The sequence below is a fragment of the Meriones unguiculatus genome, chromosome 1 (assembly GCF_030254825.1).
Source record: "Meriones unguiculatus strain TT.TT164.6M chromosome 1, Bangor_MerUng_6.1, whole genome shotgun sequence".
NCBI classification, from domain to species: domain Eukaryota; kingdom Metazoa; phylum Chordata; class Mammalia; order Rodentia; family Muridae; genus Meriones; species Meriones unguiculatus.
In genome coordinates, this window is record NC_083349.1 from 187,528,550 (window position 1) to 187,543,501 (window position 14,952).

Here is a 14,952-nt window from a genome sequence, read left to right on the forward strand (position 1 = left end):
GTTCGGTGACTTTGATTCATTCTTTTGGTTTTGATCACCAGCATAGCGTTTGACCAAAGCTAGGCTATTGCTAGTCATCTGATGATAGACTTTGGCTATATTAGCTCCTGAACTCCTCTCCCCACAGTGATTTTGTCAGGACTGTGACAGACACAGCTAAATCTTCATGGCATTGTTTCCCCTTTTACACTGTAAACACTTGGCTGCCATCCTAACGGAATTGTGAAAGGTTATGGCTTACTTGTCGTCTTATAGTGAGGTATAAATGGGTAGTGCCCACAAATTAAATTTGTATTTATTTTATTTACTTATTTTAAATATTTAATTTTATTTTTCATGCATGGTTGTGAGGGTGTCAGATTTTCTAGAACTAGAGTTAGAGACAGTTGTGAGCTGCCATGTGGGTGCTGGGAACTGAACTTGGGTGCTCTGGAAGAACAGCCAGCGTTCTTAACCACTGAGCCGTCTCTCCAGTCCTATGTTACTTTATTTTTAACTGGGTGAAAATCATTGCCCTCACATACTATTTGCTGTTGAAGGTGCTTGTGTGTTCTGTTTAATCCTTTGTTATTTCCCCATGGAGGGCCCCTGCTAACTCCCTTGAGTTGTGGCAATGGGAGAAGCAAGTTATCAAGATGTTATATATAATCTGTTCTGTATGCAGATGCTAAATCTCCTGAGTTTTTTTCTCCTGAGTTATCTTTGAGAACATGCTTTTGATACTTTTTTTAAGTTTTAAAATTGTGTATATGGTATATATATAAAAGACGAGAACCACAATGCATGAACTTGTGAAGGTCAGAAGTCGAGAGAAACTGAGGAAGATCTTGAGAGACAAGGTCTGTCAGCAAGTTCCAGGGACCCACCTGCTTCTGCCGTCCCCAGCCCTGGGGTTGTAACCTGTGCTGCAGTGTCCGGCTGGGGAGAGTGTGGTAGATGGCACAGTGCTAGATACTGAAGTAGATGTGGCAACTGTATTGAAAACAATGTAAACGGTTATGCCGTGCTTCTTTATTTGGTTTGGAGTTAGTACAAATAAATTAAGTTGTTTCTATCCATTTATTTGTCACATATGACTTGGAATTTCTTTAAGGGCACAATTGGAGAATGAAAAGAAGAAAAGAGAAATAGCAGAAAAGGAAAAGGAAAGAATAGAACGTGAAAAAGAAGAGCTAATGGAGCGTCTAAGGCAAATTGAAGAGCAGACAATGAAAGCCCAAAAAGGTAAAAGGTTTTTCTGAACAATGAACTCAAGATTATTATTGTGATGTATAAGGTTTTCAGCTCTGAAAACATTCACATAAAGACATGTCTTGCTGCTTGTTTGCTTTTGACATGCGTAGATGAGCTTCCTATTCTTCATGTAGCCAGAGTGCTGAAATGTATAGAAAGGGCACTGTTTACATTGAGCAACCCTAGGACACACTACTTTGACAAAACATTAGTGCAAAGAAGAAAAAAAGTTATTTGAGCAAATTAAATTGTTCCTTCGCAAGCAACAGATTCTTATCAGGTAGTATGAGCTTACTCTTTTCATAATACTTTTCCTACCAATTAGTAGAAGTAGCCATTCATTTACTGAGAATGGTAGTTACTTAAGGTTTAATTTGATTCTTTTATCATTCTCCTATGTGAAAGAGATATTTTTCAGAAGCAGCCAGAACTATTTTCTAGTGGGTATCCAGAAGATATGGTTACCTAAATGACTACTTCTCCACAGTTATTCTAATTCTACGAGTATTGGAAATATATTTTAGTAGAGACTGTTGTGGCTTTTGAGTATGTGTGTGTGTTGGGGGGTGTGGGATAGAAACACGCTTTCACTGTAGCTTGAGCTGCCCTCAAACTTTTTGATACTCTTGGTTTATACCTCACCAATGCTAGGATAGCTGCTATGTGCCCCTTACAAGGTATATGCATTGGGCTGGAGATAGGACTCATTGGGAAAGTACTTGCTGTGCGAACATGAACACCTGAGTTGGATCACCCGAGCGTAGGTAAAGGTTGGGCATGGTTGACACTAGCTTGCAATCACAGCACTGGGGAAGCTGAGCTAGGCAGATTCCTGAAGTTGGCTGGACAGGCAGCCCCAGCAAATCAGAGACCCAGAGCGTGAGAGACTTTGTCTCAAAAAGTGAGGTGACAATTTTTGGTAGGCCTCTGGCCTCCATGCATGTGTGTAAACCACATACAATAAAACAAGTACAGATTTTAAAATGAGGTTTATTCAATAGCTAAACCTCACCTCTCACATCTAAAAATGAATTTACTTCAAAACTAAAAGGTTATTTGTTTATATAGCACAAAGTGGCAACAGAGTGTGATTCTTGAATTCCAAACTTGATGCTGTTTGTTCCACTTTACCTTTTTATCTTGTAGGAGTATAGACAGATAACCTACATGGCAGTAGAACCTGTGCAGATGATATAAGTACACATATAAGACATCGATAGCATGACATAGTGTGCTAGGACCACATGACTAGGATAACTTGCATCCTTCAAGAATGCTAGGAAGACACTTGGATTGAGGAACTTAGGGCATTGCTCATTGGTTGGGAAGCTTGCTTACATCTGCGAGATCCCCAGCTTGGTTCTTAGTACCACACACATGACCTGCATTATACTGAAGGATGTTGAAAGAATAAAAATTTGATGATGATTCATAGCACTTTTAAATTTATAAAACTCCTTGAGGGAATAGCTACTTACTGAATCTTTCAATCTCATTTATTTAGGATGTATAATAAAAGTATTAATGGTTTACATACAAAACTCAAAGAAGCACTGAAGAGTATAAGGGAGCTAGAGAGAGCATAAAGAATATAAACCACCTTTATCAAGACAATTGCAAATCAGTCATCTTAAGACAAAGGACGTTCAGTGTATTTGTTGTCTTTCTAATAAAGTTTTTCCAGGCTGCCCTAAAACCTACATGATTGTCTTGTAATTTGTCCTAAATTTTTATTCAAGTGCAGTAACTGATCATGATTTTTTTTAAAGATTTATTTATTATGTATACAATGTTCTATCTGCATGTACACCTGCATGCCAGAAGAGAGCACCAGAATGCATTATAGGTGGTTGGTTGTGAGCCACCATGTAGGTAATGGGAATTGAACTCAGGACCCCTGGAAGAGCAACCAGTGTTCTTATCCTCTGAGCCATCTCTCCAGCCACATGTCATGACATTTAAACTGTAATTCTTTTGAGGAAAAAATTATGTTTCATTGTCATTTTTATTGATGCTATTGTTTCAAATGACTCATTAAAGAGAATAAAAAAAGGTATAAGTTGTTCTAGAATATCTTGAAAGATGAATTGGATACCTGAAAGATGCTGTCACCAGAGCAGCCATTACTAGTCTAACAAATACTGAAATGAGTTTGACTTTCGTAAGACAAACTGTAGACGGGAGTTGTGGTCTGGTGACTCAATTTTGAGCACATAATATGTCCTGGGTACATGTTATTAAATAGATGTGGCCCCTGCTTTGATGCAGCATACACTTCATTGGTGGAAGGAGGAACAGTAACCTAAACAAAATCATTTTATGTAGTTTGACTTATGAGGAGGGTTGTCAGCATGATTCTATAATGAGTATTAGATAACACTGTTTACAGTTAGGAGCAAAGCTTAGTTCTGTCATTAAGTCAGAATATGACAATAAATGAATCCATTTCAACATCTTATGTTTTTATGTTCCTAAATTCTGAGATGGAAATAATCCTTAATTTAGCACTCGGAGATTGTTTTTAAGTAGTTTTGTTTTATGAAAATTTAAACACTGTCTCCGTGAAGTACCGATAAGAGTATACAGCGGTAAGGAGGAAGCCTCAGGAGTTGGTTATGGGAAAGTTTATTCTTAAAGTCATGTAAACTGTACAAGCTTTTATTCTTCTGGCTTTCCAGAAGCAGATAAAGAACTATACTGGCATTCTTCTTTTGTTTATTACTTTATAGTCATCCCTATATAATTTTAGTCATTCTGATTTTTAGATCTTGGACTTAGTCTTATTTTTTTCCTGATAGTGTTGTTGAGATACAATGAATATGCTGTAAAATTACCACTTAAACTACACAGTTTAAGTGTTTAATGTTTACAGTGATGTGTGGCTATCACCCCAATCCGTTTTTGAAATCTGTCATCTCTAAGAAGAAACTCCATGCCCATTAAGCGGTACCTAATTCCTCTCAGTCATCCCCTCGCAGCCACGGGCAACTGCTCATGCGTTCACTGTGGCCACAGATTTGCCTTTGCTGGACACCTGACCGAATTCTCTTATTTAGCCTGGTATTTTCAAATTGCATCTGTGTTGTAACATACTAGCATTTCATTCTTCTTAAATTGCTTAATATTTTATTTTTTTATTCATCAATTCTTGGGTATTTGCCTAGTATTTGCTATTTCACTGCACTGTGTATAAGTTATGGACATATGTGTATAGATTTATTTCTATGTTTTCATATTACTGGCCACTTTGACTTATATTTTTTGAGGAACTTCCCAGTTAGTTTGAAAGTGGCTATCTGTTCCCATAGCAATGTGTGGATTCTCTCCATCTTCACCAAAATTTGTTAATGCTTGTCTTTTGGGTTATCATCTTCCTTGACGATTTACAGTGCTATGTTAGGGTTTTGATTTAGAAACCTCAATGCCTATTGATGTAGAATATCTTTTCATGTGCGTATTAACTATTTATATGTTTTTGGGGTGAGGGTATTCAAATTTTTTGCCCACTGGTCAGTGGGATTTCTTTTTGTTGTTGTTGTAAGGGTCCTTACATGTCTGGTATACAAATTCTTTACCCAATACTATTTGCAAATATTTTCTTCCAAGGATGATGACCAGGGCTTGTTTGTGTTAGCCTCAAGTGCTGTCATTTGACAAGGCATTGTGATCTCTCCCTAGTTCTTAAGCCCCTACAAGCTTTTTGTATGTTTCCTGTATGTTTCTTATGAGTGCATTTGGGGGATTGGCAGATATATTGAAGGAAAAAAGCATACAGGTTTGATGAGGCTTTTCTTCTTGTTTTTGCCCCTTTTCAGGAACTTTCCTCCTAGTCATGAGTACTTCTTCAATCCCAGGCTTTATATATATATATATATATATATATATATAAATTTTTTTTTTCCCCCTGGACCAGTAAAATGCTAATCCCAGGCTGATGTGTTGCTTTGCCTTTATTCCACTATTGGGGAAAAGAGATACCTTTTTGTTTACAGAATAAATACATAGCACATGTGAAAATGCGTTCTTGTCACACAGAGAGGCATCTGACATATATACTGGGGTGTGTTGTTTTAAGAGGAGATATTTGATATTTCCCAGGCTGTCCTTGAACTCCTGGAGTCAACTGATCCTTCTGCTTTCACCTCCCAAAGTACCCAGGGCTACAGGAACACACCATTGTGCCTGGCAGTTTGTGTGTGTGTGCATACATGTGCATGCACCCTACATTTTCATTTACATTTCATTTCATGTATCTTTAAAATATCTCCATGTGTTATGCATAGAAATATTTTTATGGTAACTAATAACTTTATTCTTGCTTAGGTTACTATAGAAAATTTATCATTTTTTCATTCAGTAATGCACTACACTGTTCTTTTTTTGCTTTGTCTTGTTTGTTTGTTTGTTTGTTTGTTTTACAAGACAGTTTCTCTGTGTGACAAGAGCCTTGGCTGTCCTAGACTCAATTTGTAGACCAGACTGGCCTTGAACTCACAGAGATCCACCTGCCTCTGCCTCATCTCACATCTCACATCAGTCTCATCTCAGTAGATGAGACTGATGTGCTAGGATTAAAGGCGTGCACCACCACACCCAGCTACTTGTATGATTTTTAAACAAATGTGATTATTGAACTGTTATTTTTCTTCTAAGATCATGTGCTTTCCCCAGGAAATCAATAATGTAGTTGTTGATAAGCTATTGCTTTAGGAAAGAGAAAAAAAATTGTAATGTTTTGCGCTATATTGTCTATTAAGGCATGTAGGTTTGTTTGTTTTTATGCTATTACTACAATATTAAAACTTCTAAACTTGGTTCTGGCATAAGATATTTGGCTTATAAATCATGTAATGTTGGGGTTCAAATATGAGTGAGAACAAGAAGCTTCCTCAAATTTTAGGAGTTTGAATTTACATTAACTTTCCTTGTAGCCTTCCAGTTACATACTGTAACCAGTCACACCAATCTGACATGAGTAGGGATGTAAACAATTTTTGTGACTTTCAGTCGTTATCTTGAGTTTATTTTAAGTAAGCCATGTCATATCCTTTGCCTTTATGCCACACCTCTAAGCTGGAAAGTTCTAGACTCTTTATGAACCAGAGAGGGGAAAAGTTGGTATTTTTCTTTTTTAAATCAAATCCTTCACCAGTCTTGACTCACTTATGGTCTAAGTCAATAAATATTTTAGACATTGCACAGTCTGAGTCTCACTAAAGCCTCACTTGTGAGTGAGCTTGGTGGTGATGTCTCAATAAAACGTTAATAAATTAGCATTGGGTTTGGTCCAGGGCCCAAAGTTTGTTCACCCTTGCTCTCGTGGACTACTACAAACAAGTTAACCCCAATCTTTCTTTGTAGATGAGACTAGTATAGTGTTTGTTTTAATATTTTGAAAGATAGCTTTTTGTGATAAATTTAAGAATTATATAAAATCTATCAACTCTACCTTTTAAAAAATTGATAATACAAAAGGCTGATAGAAAATAACACTAGGGGATATTTATGTCAGAATTTAACTTGTAATCGAAACTTCTAAGAGTTTTGTTATGAGATAAAACTTTTTTTTTAACTGTGGCAAGCATGAAAATTTAGTGTACTACCCATTTTGGAGAGTGGCTTAAGGATGTAAAGTCACTGCTATATAACCCTTTCCAACTTGCAAAGCTGAAGCTCTGCTGTTGAGTGGTAACTCCCTAGCCCCCTCTCTCCATTTCCCTCTGCACATACCTGTCTGTGTGGGATGTAGGCTGTTTTGGCTAGGGAGAGGAATCGTGCAGTGTGCTGTGGTCACTGGCTTTTTGCGCTTAGCACTGCCTGCAGGACTCCTCCATCCTGGCACATATATCGAGTCTCCTGCCCTGGGGTGAGTGTGTGTTGGTGAGCATGTGTCTCCTGCCCTGGGGTGAGTGTGTGTTGGTGAGCATGTGTCTCCTGCCCTGGGGTGAGTGTGTGTTGGTGAGCATGCTTCTTTGGAACCTGCTTTCAGTTCTTTACTCATTTTGTAGGTGAATGGTAGAGCCCTGAGCTGTGGAGCTTCTGTCAGCCAAGTAGGATAAGGGAAGCTCATTCTAGGGTAACTTGACCAAATGTTAACTGAAAATTCAAAACAAATCGTCATCTAACGAGGCTATGGTAGCACCCTGTATAGTGAACTTTTATATTTGTAACCAGGTAGCTGCGTAGATTTTGTATGCCATTTTATCAAGAATTTAAAGATTAACCAGAGTCATTTTTCTACTCTAATCCTCAAAATCTCCCAAATCTCTAACTCAAACTACTTATGCTAGCTTTAAGACCAGTAAAATTAAGAAGAATGTTAAGTAAAATTTTGTCAAAACAGTTTACTTTCACATCTCTAGAGGACACTTAGTCTCCTAGGACATTACATTCTGTTCTCTCACAAAATTCTTAGTAAAAATTTGCCAAAATAATGCTTACAGTTAATATTTTGAAGTCATCTATGGCTTTTTGTATGTTTTGTGTTAATAATATTTTCCTTTCTTACTCAGTTTACTTGGATAAAAAATATGCCTGATACATGCACAGATTACAGTGCTTGTCAGTCACTTCATTATATCTATTCGTATAGACAGCCAGCCAGATATAAGGGATATATATGTAAGTCCCTGAGAGCTTTTGTGTCAGATTGTTTTTTCAAACTTAATGTCTACAATTAGCCAAAGATTGCTGATGAGTTATCAGAAAAATAAATATCTTGAAACCCCCAAATCTGAAATGTTTTGAACTTACATATTGTCACTAATAAAAATTGCACACTTGATTCCATGCAGTGGATCGCAAACATAGCATAGGCACACGAAAAATACTGCATCAGATTTCGGTCAGTGTCTGCACATAAGGTGCTTATGAAACACGAATGAAATAAGAAACATGTTAGAATGAGTCTTAGCTCTAAACTCTTTTACTATGTAGGTTAAATATTGAAAATCTTCACAAACCTGAAATCCAAAACACTTTGAATCCCCCATGTATTTCAGATGAGGGTTGCTTCCCTGTACTTAGTTTAGGTAAGACAGTGTATTTGTCCTGGTGTAAGGGTTGAACCAACGGCATCTTGTGTACTAGACCAGGCTTATACCACTGAGCTATCCATAGGTCTTAAAATGCAGTAATTTATAGACTTTCGCTAAGGTAGATCAGTCTTTACTTTTGGAGAATGCTAGGGATTGCAACCTGGGCCTTGTACATCTAGGCAGGCACTCTACTAAATTATTCCATTCAAGCCCCCAGCCTTTCTCATTTCACCAGGTCAAAACTTAAAATTAGAGATTTTTAGAAAATTATGTGCTTCTAGCCTTTTGACACAGCTTGAACTGTAAGGGGCTTACATGTCCTTGCAGTTTTGAATTACATAATTTGTAAAATATTATTCTTTACTAGGTTAAAGTTGTAGTATTTGTGTATGTAGACCCATGCTGATCTTTAGAAAATGCAGATTTTGGCATCTTACCATAATGAGGATGATTGAAATTAACCCATGTTTGTGGGCTGGGTGAAACGTTCAACAGAACTAGAAGAACAGACTCGGAAAGCTCTGGAACTGGAGCAGGAGCGCCAGCGAGCAAAAGAGGAGGCAGAGCGACTGGACAAGGAACGCCGGGCTGCAGAGGAGGCCAAGTCCGCAATAGCCAAGCAAGCTGCTGACCAAATGAAGAACCAGGAGCAGCTGGTAAGGCTGTGCATTCTCAGAAAAAGCAAAACTTGTGTAAATATGTGGCATGACCACAAACTCAAGTGTAGTGTCTTCTAAAAGCATGCCATAGGGACAGTAATAAAGTGACAGAAAGAAACTGGACATTTCATTTCTGCCTGAAAAAAAAAAACAACAACAACAACAAAAAACAACAGGATAAAAGAGTCTGTGTTTTGTGTCTTATAGTTACTTTTTTAAAAAAAAATTGAAAATAGACTTTCTTTCATGTAATATATTCTAGTTATGGTTTCCTTTTAAATGGAGCCAGTGGCCTACAAAAGATTTTCATTTAGACCACTGGTTCCCAATCTTCCAAATTCTGTGACCCTTTAACATGGTTCCTCATGTTGTGGTGACCCCAACCATAAGATTATTTTTGTTGCTACTTCATAACTGTAATTTTGCTGCTGTTGTGAATTGTATGTCTGTTTTCCAGGGTTTTAGGCAACCCTGTGAAAGGGTCATTCCACCCCTAGAGGGGTCACAGCCCACAACTTGAGAACCACTGGCCTAGACTTTGAACAGGCTTTGCAGTAGGACATGGGCATCTTGTGCCTTAGAGAAATCGATACAGCATGTTTAGTTCCCGAATGACAGCCATAAGCCATAATTGGTTGGAGTTTTGTTTATTTAATGTACTTCCAAATAATGAAAGTATGTATGACACAGAAGATTCTGAATATACATACTACTGCATGTCTTTGAATCCTGCTTTAAACAAAGTTTTGCTGTTAACTAGGCTAGCTTTGAACTCTTGATCTTCCTGCCCTACCTCGTAAGTTCCAAGAGAGCTTGGATTCCAGGTATGTGATAGATATCATACCTGTCCTTTGCTTTTTGAGCTTTTCAGTTCTTTTTGAAAATAGGACTGATCAGAAGAATCAGATGAGATTTTTGATTAAGAACCCTTAAAATTACAGAACATTACACAATTCATATCTAATGATAAAAGTTTAAAACATAGCTCTTAGATATTTTAAGTTCTTACTCCTGAAGCATAAGTAATTGTTCATCTATAGAATAAGAATGTTTTAACTTTGCCTTATATTTTCTCATCTTAAGTACCTACTGCAGACAAGCAGTAGATCTTCAGCAAACACTGTCTTTTTAAAGTGGAAGACTAAGAGACTTCAAACAGCCCAAGCATGTACCTGAAAAGTTTTTGACTGACTGAACATAAAAGAGTATTAAAAAAAAAACCACACACATAAATGTCTCTAGTATTGACAACATATAATATATAAACATTTTAATTTTAGGCAGCAGAACTTGCCGAATTCACTGCCAAGATTGCACTTTTGGAAGAAGCCAAGAAGAAAAAGGAAGAGGAAGCCACCGAGTGGCAGCACAAAGTACTCGCTGTTTTGTGTGTGCTGGCTCTTAGGCGTGTGTGCGCTGGCCTTCTAGGGCTGATGTGCGAGCAGTGTGTGTTCAGCCCCTGGCCAGTGCGGAAGAGGTTGTCTGGGGAGTTCATAAGCATTCAAGTTGGCTCTTGAAAAATGAATTAGTTTTGGGGGAATCAGATTAAGGGCTGAAGTGTTGGTTGTTGGAGATGGAAAAGAATCAAATGAGTATAAGAAGTAGAAATGTATGTGACAGATTTGAGGACAGTAAATAGCTAAAAATCAAGCGTGATGAGTTCACAGAAGTTAGATAACAGGAAGTTGTATGCATGCAAATTGGTGGAATGTGTGTGTAGACAGCAGGTTCTGAAGATTTCAGAACACAATTAGCATATTCAAATGTGATTTTTATAAAAACAACAAAAACTTCCGTGAAGTAGGGATTGGAATTTTGGGTGCTTAAATGCCCAAAGGATGTAGCAATGAGAATAAGAGTGGAAAGGAAGAGTTAAAGTTTTGTGGTGACTGAAACACTCACAACAGCCAATCACAGGAGGTGAGGTTGAGTTGGAGGTTGTAGTTTCGCTACTAGTAAGATTTTTTTACTTTTGTTTTTGTTGTTAGCATGCTTTAATATGCGTGGACATTATGTATACCATGTAGTTTGACATGCATATCATATAGTCCGACCATATTTTCCCAGTTACTCCTGTCTAGTCCCAGTGCTATTCTCACCGACCCCCTTGTTCTTCCCACTTAATATCTCCTACTTTTTCTGGATTGTTTTCTTTTTAATGGTCCAGTGAGTCTGTTAGCATGAAATATTATTTATGGAAACATGGACAGCTTGCCAGTGGCTACACCACTGAGGAAAATGTCTCTCAGCAACCATTAACTCCCTGCTCCTTGGGGAGAGGTGGGCCTCATGAGCTCCTTTCCCCAGAAACTTTTAACTGCCTACAGGTCTTATGGGAGCAGCAGATACTGCTAATATTTCTAATGAGAATTCACAAGTGCAAAATCCAGCTTGTAAGTAGGGGGATGGGACAGAAAAGATAGTGAGTTTAATTCAAAAATACCAACTTGTAAGTACATTTACGGTTTTTATCCCCAAGGAAAGTGATTTTATTTTCTACAATAAAGTAGTTTTATAGTATAAAATGGTTTTGTTCTACTCTTAAATTTTTTTTTTTACAGAAGTTTGATTTTTGTTGGGACATTTTTGATATATTACATGTGTATATTCAAAGTAATTTGCATATAAATATAAAAAGGGTAAAGCAGCTAGTCTCCCTATTACACTGCTTTTGTTGTGGGAATTTCAGTTTAAAAGAAGATTTATGAACTTTAGAGACACAAACTTCACAAAGTCAACAAAAAATAATATAAAAGTACAGTCCTACAAACTAGGATATTATTTTAAAACATTAGTGTATATCTTTTCCTATTCCTGCTTATGCATATAGTTACATATGTTTGAAGTCAAATCTTTCTATTATATAATTCAGCTTTATTGAATTTTCTTAATGTTAGATTATAATTAGATTTAACAATTTAACCAATAAATTTGGTAATTTGTAGGTAGGTTGCTTTGCCATGTGTAAAGCAGGAGTATGGATTCTCTGTTTGTTTTAAATCTTAACACAGGGTAGACCTTCTGATACTGATTAATTGATGGGTCTGATGCTCTTCTGTGTGCGTTAGTGCATGCGTGTGTGCGTATGTGTATGTCTGCTTGCTTTGTTATGGTGTCATTCATTTTATCTTTGTATCCTGAGTATTTCCTGTAAACTGAAATCTGGCTCTTGAAGCTTAAGGAATTCTCATAGGAGACCTCTGTAGTTTAGGAGCCCTTTGAGAGTAAGGTACTGTGTTCTGAAGAGGACATAGGACAAGACTGGAAAGTGGGACTCTTCCAGGCAATCCAGGAAATACTGTCCCCCAAATCATGAGTGATTTGGATGTTTCATGTTGCATCACGTGAGATGACCCTATTGAGTTAACCCGTCATTAGGTTAGTGATTTTAGTTGATCCTTGTATTAGAGTAATGGCAGACGGACCTCCATTGACTATTTTAATTTTCTGCTTGTCATTCAGATGTAATCTGTTAAGTATGAGACTCTTCAGCGTTACACAGATTAAGTTCTTTTCCAGTGTTTGCACAACAGTTACAGCCACAAAGGAGAATCTGTGTTCATATTTTTAATCAAGATATATATATATATTTTAAATTTATGCCTCCTACATGCTGAAATTCTGTAAAAACGGAGGTTTTATTAAAAGCAGTTATTATAACTTTGAAATGTAGTTTTTGTTACAAAGACAGAATAAATGATATTTTATTAGCAGTTTTACAAACTTCTCTTCAATGTTCAGGCTTTTGCAGCTCAGGAAGACTTGGAAAAGACCAAAGAAGAGTTAAAAACTGTGATGTCTGCGCCACCTCCACCTCCACCTCCACCAGTCATTCCTCCCACAGAAAATGAGCATGATGAGCACGATGAAAACAATGCTGAGGCCAGTGCTGAGTTGTCCAGTGAGGGGGTCATGAACCACAGAAGCGAGGAGGAGCGGGTGACGGAAACACAGAAAAATGAACGTGTGAAGAAGCAGCTCCAGGTACTGACCCCTGAAGCTGTGTGCAGTCTCCATCTAAGTCGACTTCACAAGTGCTCCAATTCTTTTTTTAATTAAATTTTATTTTTTTTTATATATTAATTACAGTTTATTCATTTTGCGTCCCAACTATAGTCCCCTCTTTCCTTCCCTCCCCATCCCACCTGCACTCAAATTCTTTACATGGTCCCGGCTTGTGACTGGATTGTGTTTGTTCTGCAGTGTAACGTTCCCTTATTGCTTCTGTATACAACCCTGTTAGCAGGGGGCTTTGCTGACTGTCACATTTTCATTGTAGACTGGCTCAAAAAGAAAGTATTCCAGTGCTGTGTAAAATGAAGTTAGTCTTTAAAACAGTGATGCAGTACTTGATACTTCATCCTTTATCTAAAATGCTATATCATTGGAATTATTTATCTTTTGTAATTATAAAATACCAGTTTATTAAATGTACAGTATTAGGTCAGAACAGGAAATTTTAGTGATAGTTAATGGTTTAGAAATTATCTAATATTTAAGTTGGTAAAATCTTAATAAAGAAAAAGAAAGGATAGTTACATTAACTGCACTAAGATTTCTAGGAAAGTCCATCTTTAAAAATCTTATAGTAACTTTCCTTTAAAATGACTGCCTTGCTCCTGTCCTGTTCCTTGTCTTCTCCTACTTCTGATGTCTATCACATTTGACCGTCTGAATAAGGTTTAAACATCTTCTCTAGGGTCTTTCATGTTGTTTAGCTTCTTTAGGATATAGATTTTAGTATGTTTATCCTATATTAGATGTCTAATAACCACTTATGAGTGAGTATATACCATGTGTGTCTTTCTCATGGCCAAACTTTGGACAGAGTGCATGGAATTTTATGAAAGAAGGGGGAGATAAAAAGAAAAAAAAATGACTGCCTTGAACTTGATCATTTGTTTCATGTGTTGGATAAGAAAGTTGAAGTAGTTCAGAATATATAAAATACCATGGCTGTTGACTAAAGAAAAGAAAGGCCTTGGCCATTCCTAGTATCACAATTACTAAAAAAAGAAACTCGTGGTGCTGGAGAGATGGTTCAGCGGTTAAGAACACTGGCTGCTCTTCCAGAAGTTCAATTCCCAGACCCAAGTGGTAGCTCATAACTGTAACTCCTGTCTCAGGGGCTCTCACACACACACACATTCATGCAGGCAAAAGCACCAATGCACATGAAATAAAATAAATTAAAAAATAACTAGAAGCTTGCATACCACCCAGGAAACTATTCCACAGTGGAAAGATCAATGTATTAAAAAGTCAGATTTGGTATACATGTATTTTTGCATCTTTATTGGCATAATTTTATAATAGCAATAGCAATAGTAATAGTAATATGTTTTTAATGCAGGCATTAAGTTCAGAATTAGCCCAAGCCAGAGATGAAACCAAGAAGACACAGAATGATGTTCTTCATGCTGAGAACGTCAAGGCAGGCCGTGATAAGTACAAGACTCTGCGGCAGATTCGACAGGGCAACACCAAGCAGCGCATCGATGAGTTTGAAGCAATGTGAGAGCTGTTCTTGTGATACATGTCCTTCGTAAGCTGAACCACCACCAGAGAAAAGCAGGCCTGTGCAGATGTGATGGAATGCATCCCACCTTGCCAAAGCACTCATACCAGTTGACTGTGCTCAGTAGCAGAACACTGAAGGGCGCGCTTCAGCTTTAAGGCAGTGTGATGTCATGTTTGGTCATTTTTCTTTTGTCTAGGGAATGGATATTGGTATTTTGTCACCTCTGTGTACATTTTTCATGTTTTGTTTCATCATTTTCAGTTGAATATTAACACTAATGACCATGTCTGACAAATGTGTATGTGTGCTTTGAGCACTGTGTATATCTTAGGATAATGGTAGACATCTCAATTCATGTTTAGTTAATGAACTCAGTTTTCTTTGCCCTTTCCATGTTTACCCTACGTACATCTCCATGTTCACTCTCATATTTTGTCAGTGTGGCCTTCTCATGCCCGGTCATGACAGCTGTAATTCTGGTGTTTAAAATGAGGTATTGGGG

The 14,952-nt window shown here is 37.4% G+C and overlaps 1 protein-coding gene across 1 annotated transcript in view; it reads left to right on the forward strand.

Moving 5' to 3' along the window:
* Window positions 1–14,952, forward strand: part of Rdx (radixin) — a 61,897-nt gene that overhangs the window by 30,674 nt on the left and 16,271 nt on the right. Inside the window, exons 10-14 of the mRNA XM_021641240.2 lie at window positions 1,094–1,224; window positions 8,766–8,926; window positions 10,210–10,302; window positions 12,671–12,913; window positions 14,283–14,443. Coding sequence (XP_021496915.1) covers window positions 1,094–1,224; window positions 8,766–8,926; window positions 10,210–10,302; window positions 12,671–12,913; window positions 14,283–14,443 — 789 coding nt within the window. The remainder of the gene's footprint in view (window positions 1–1,093; window positions 1,225–8,765; window positions 8,927–10,209; window positions 10,303–12,670; window positions 12,914–14,282; window positions 14,444–14,952) is intronic.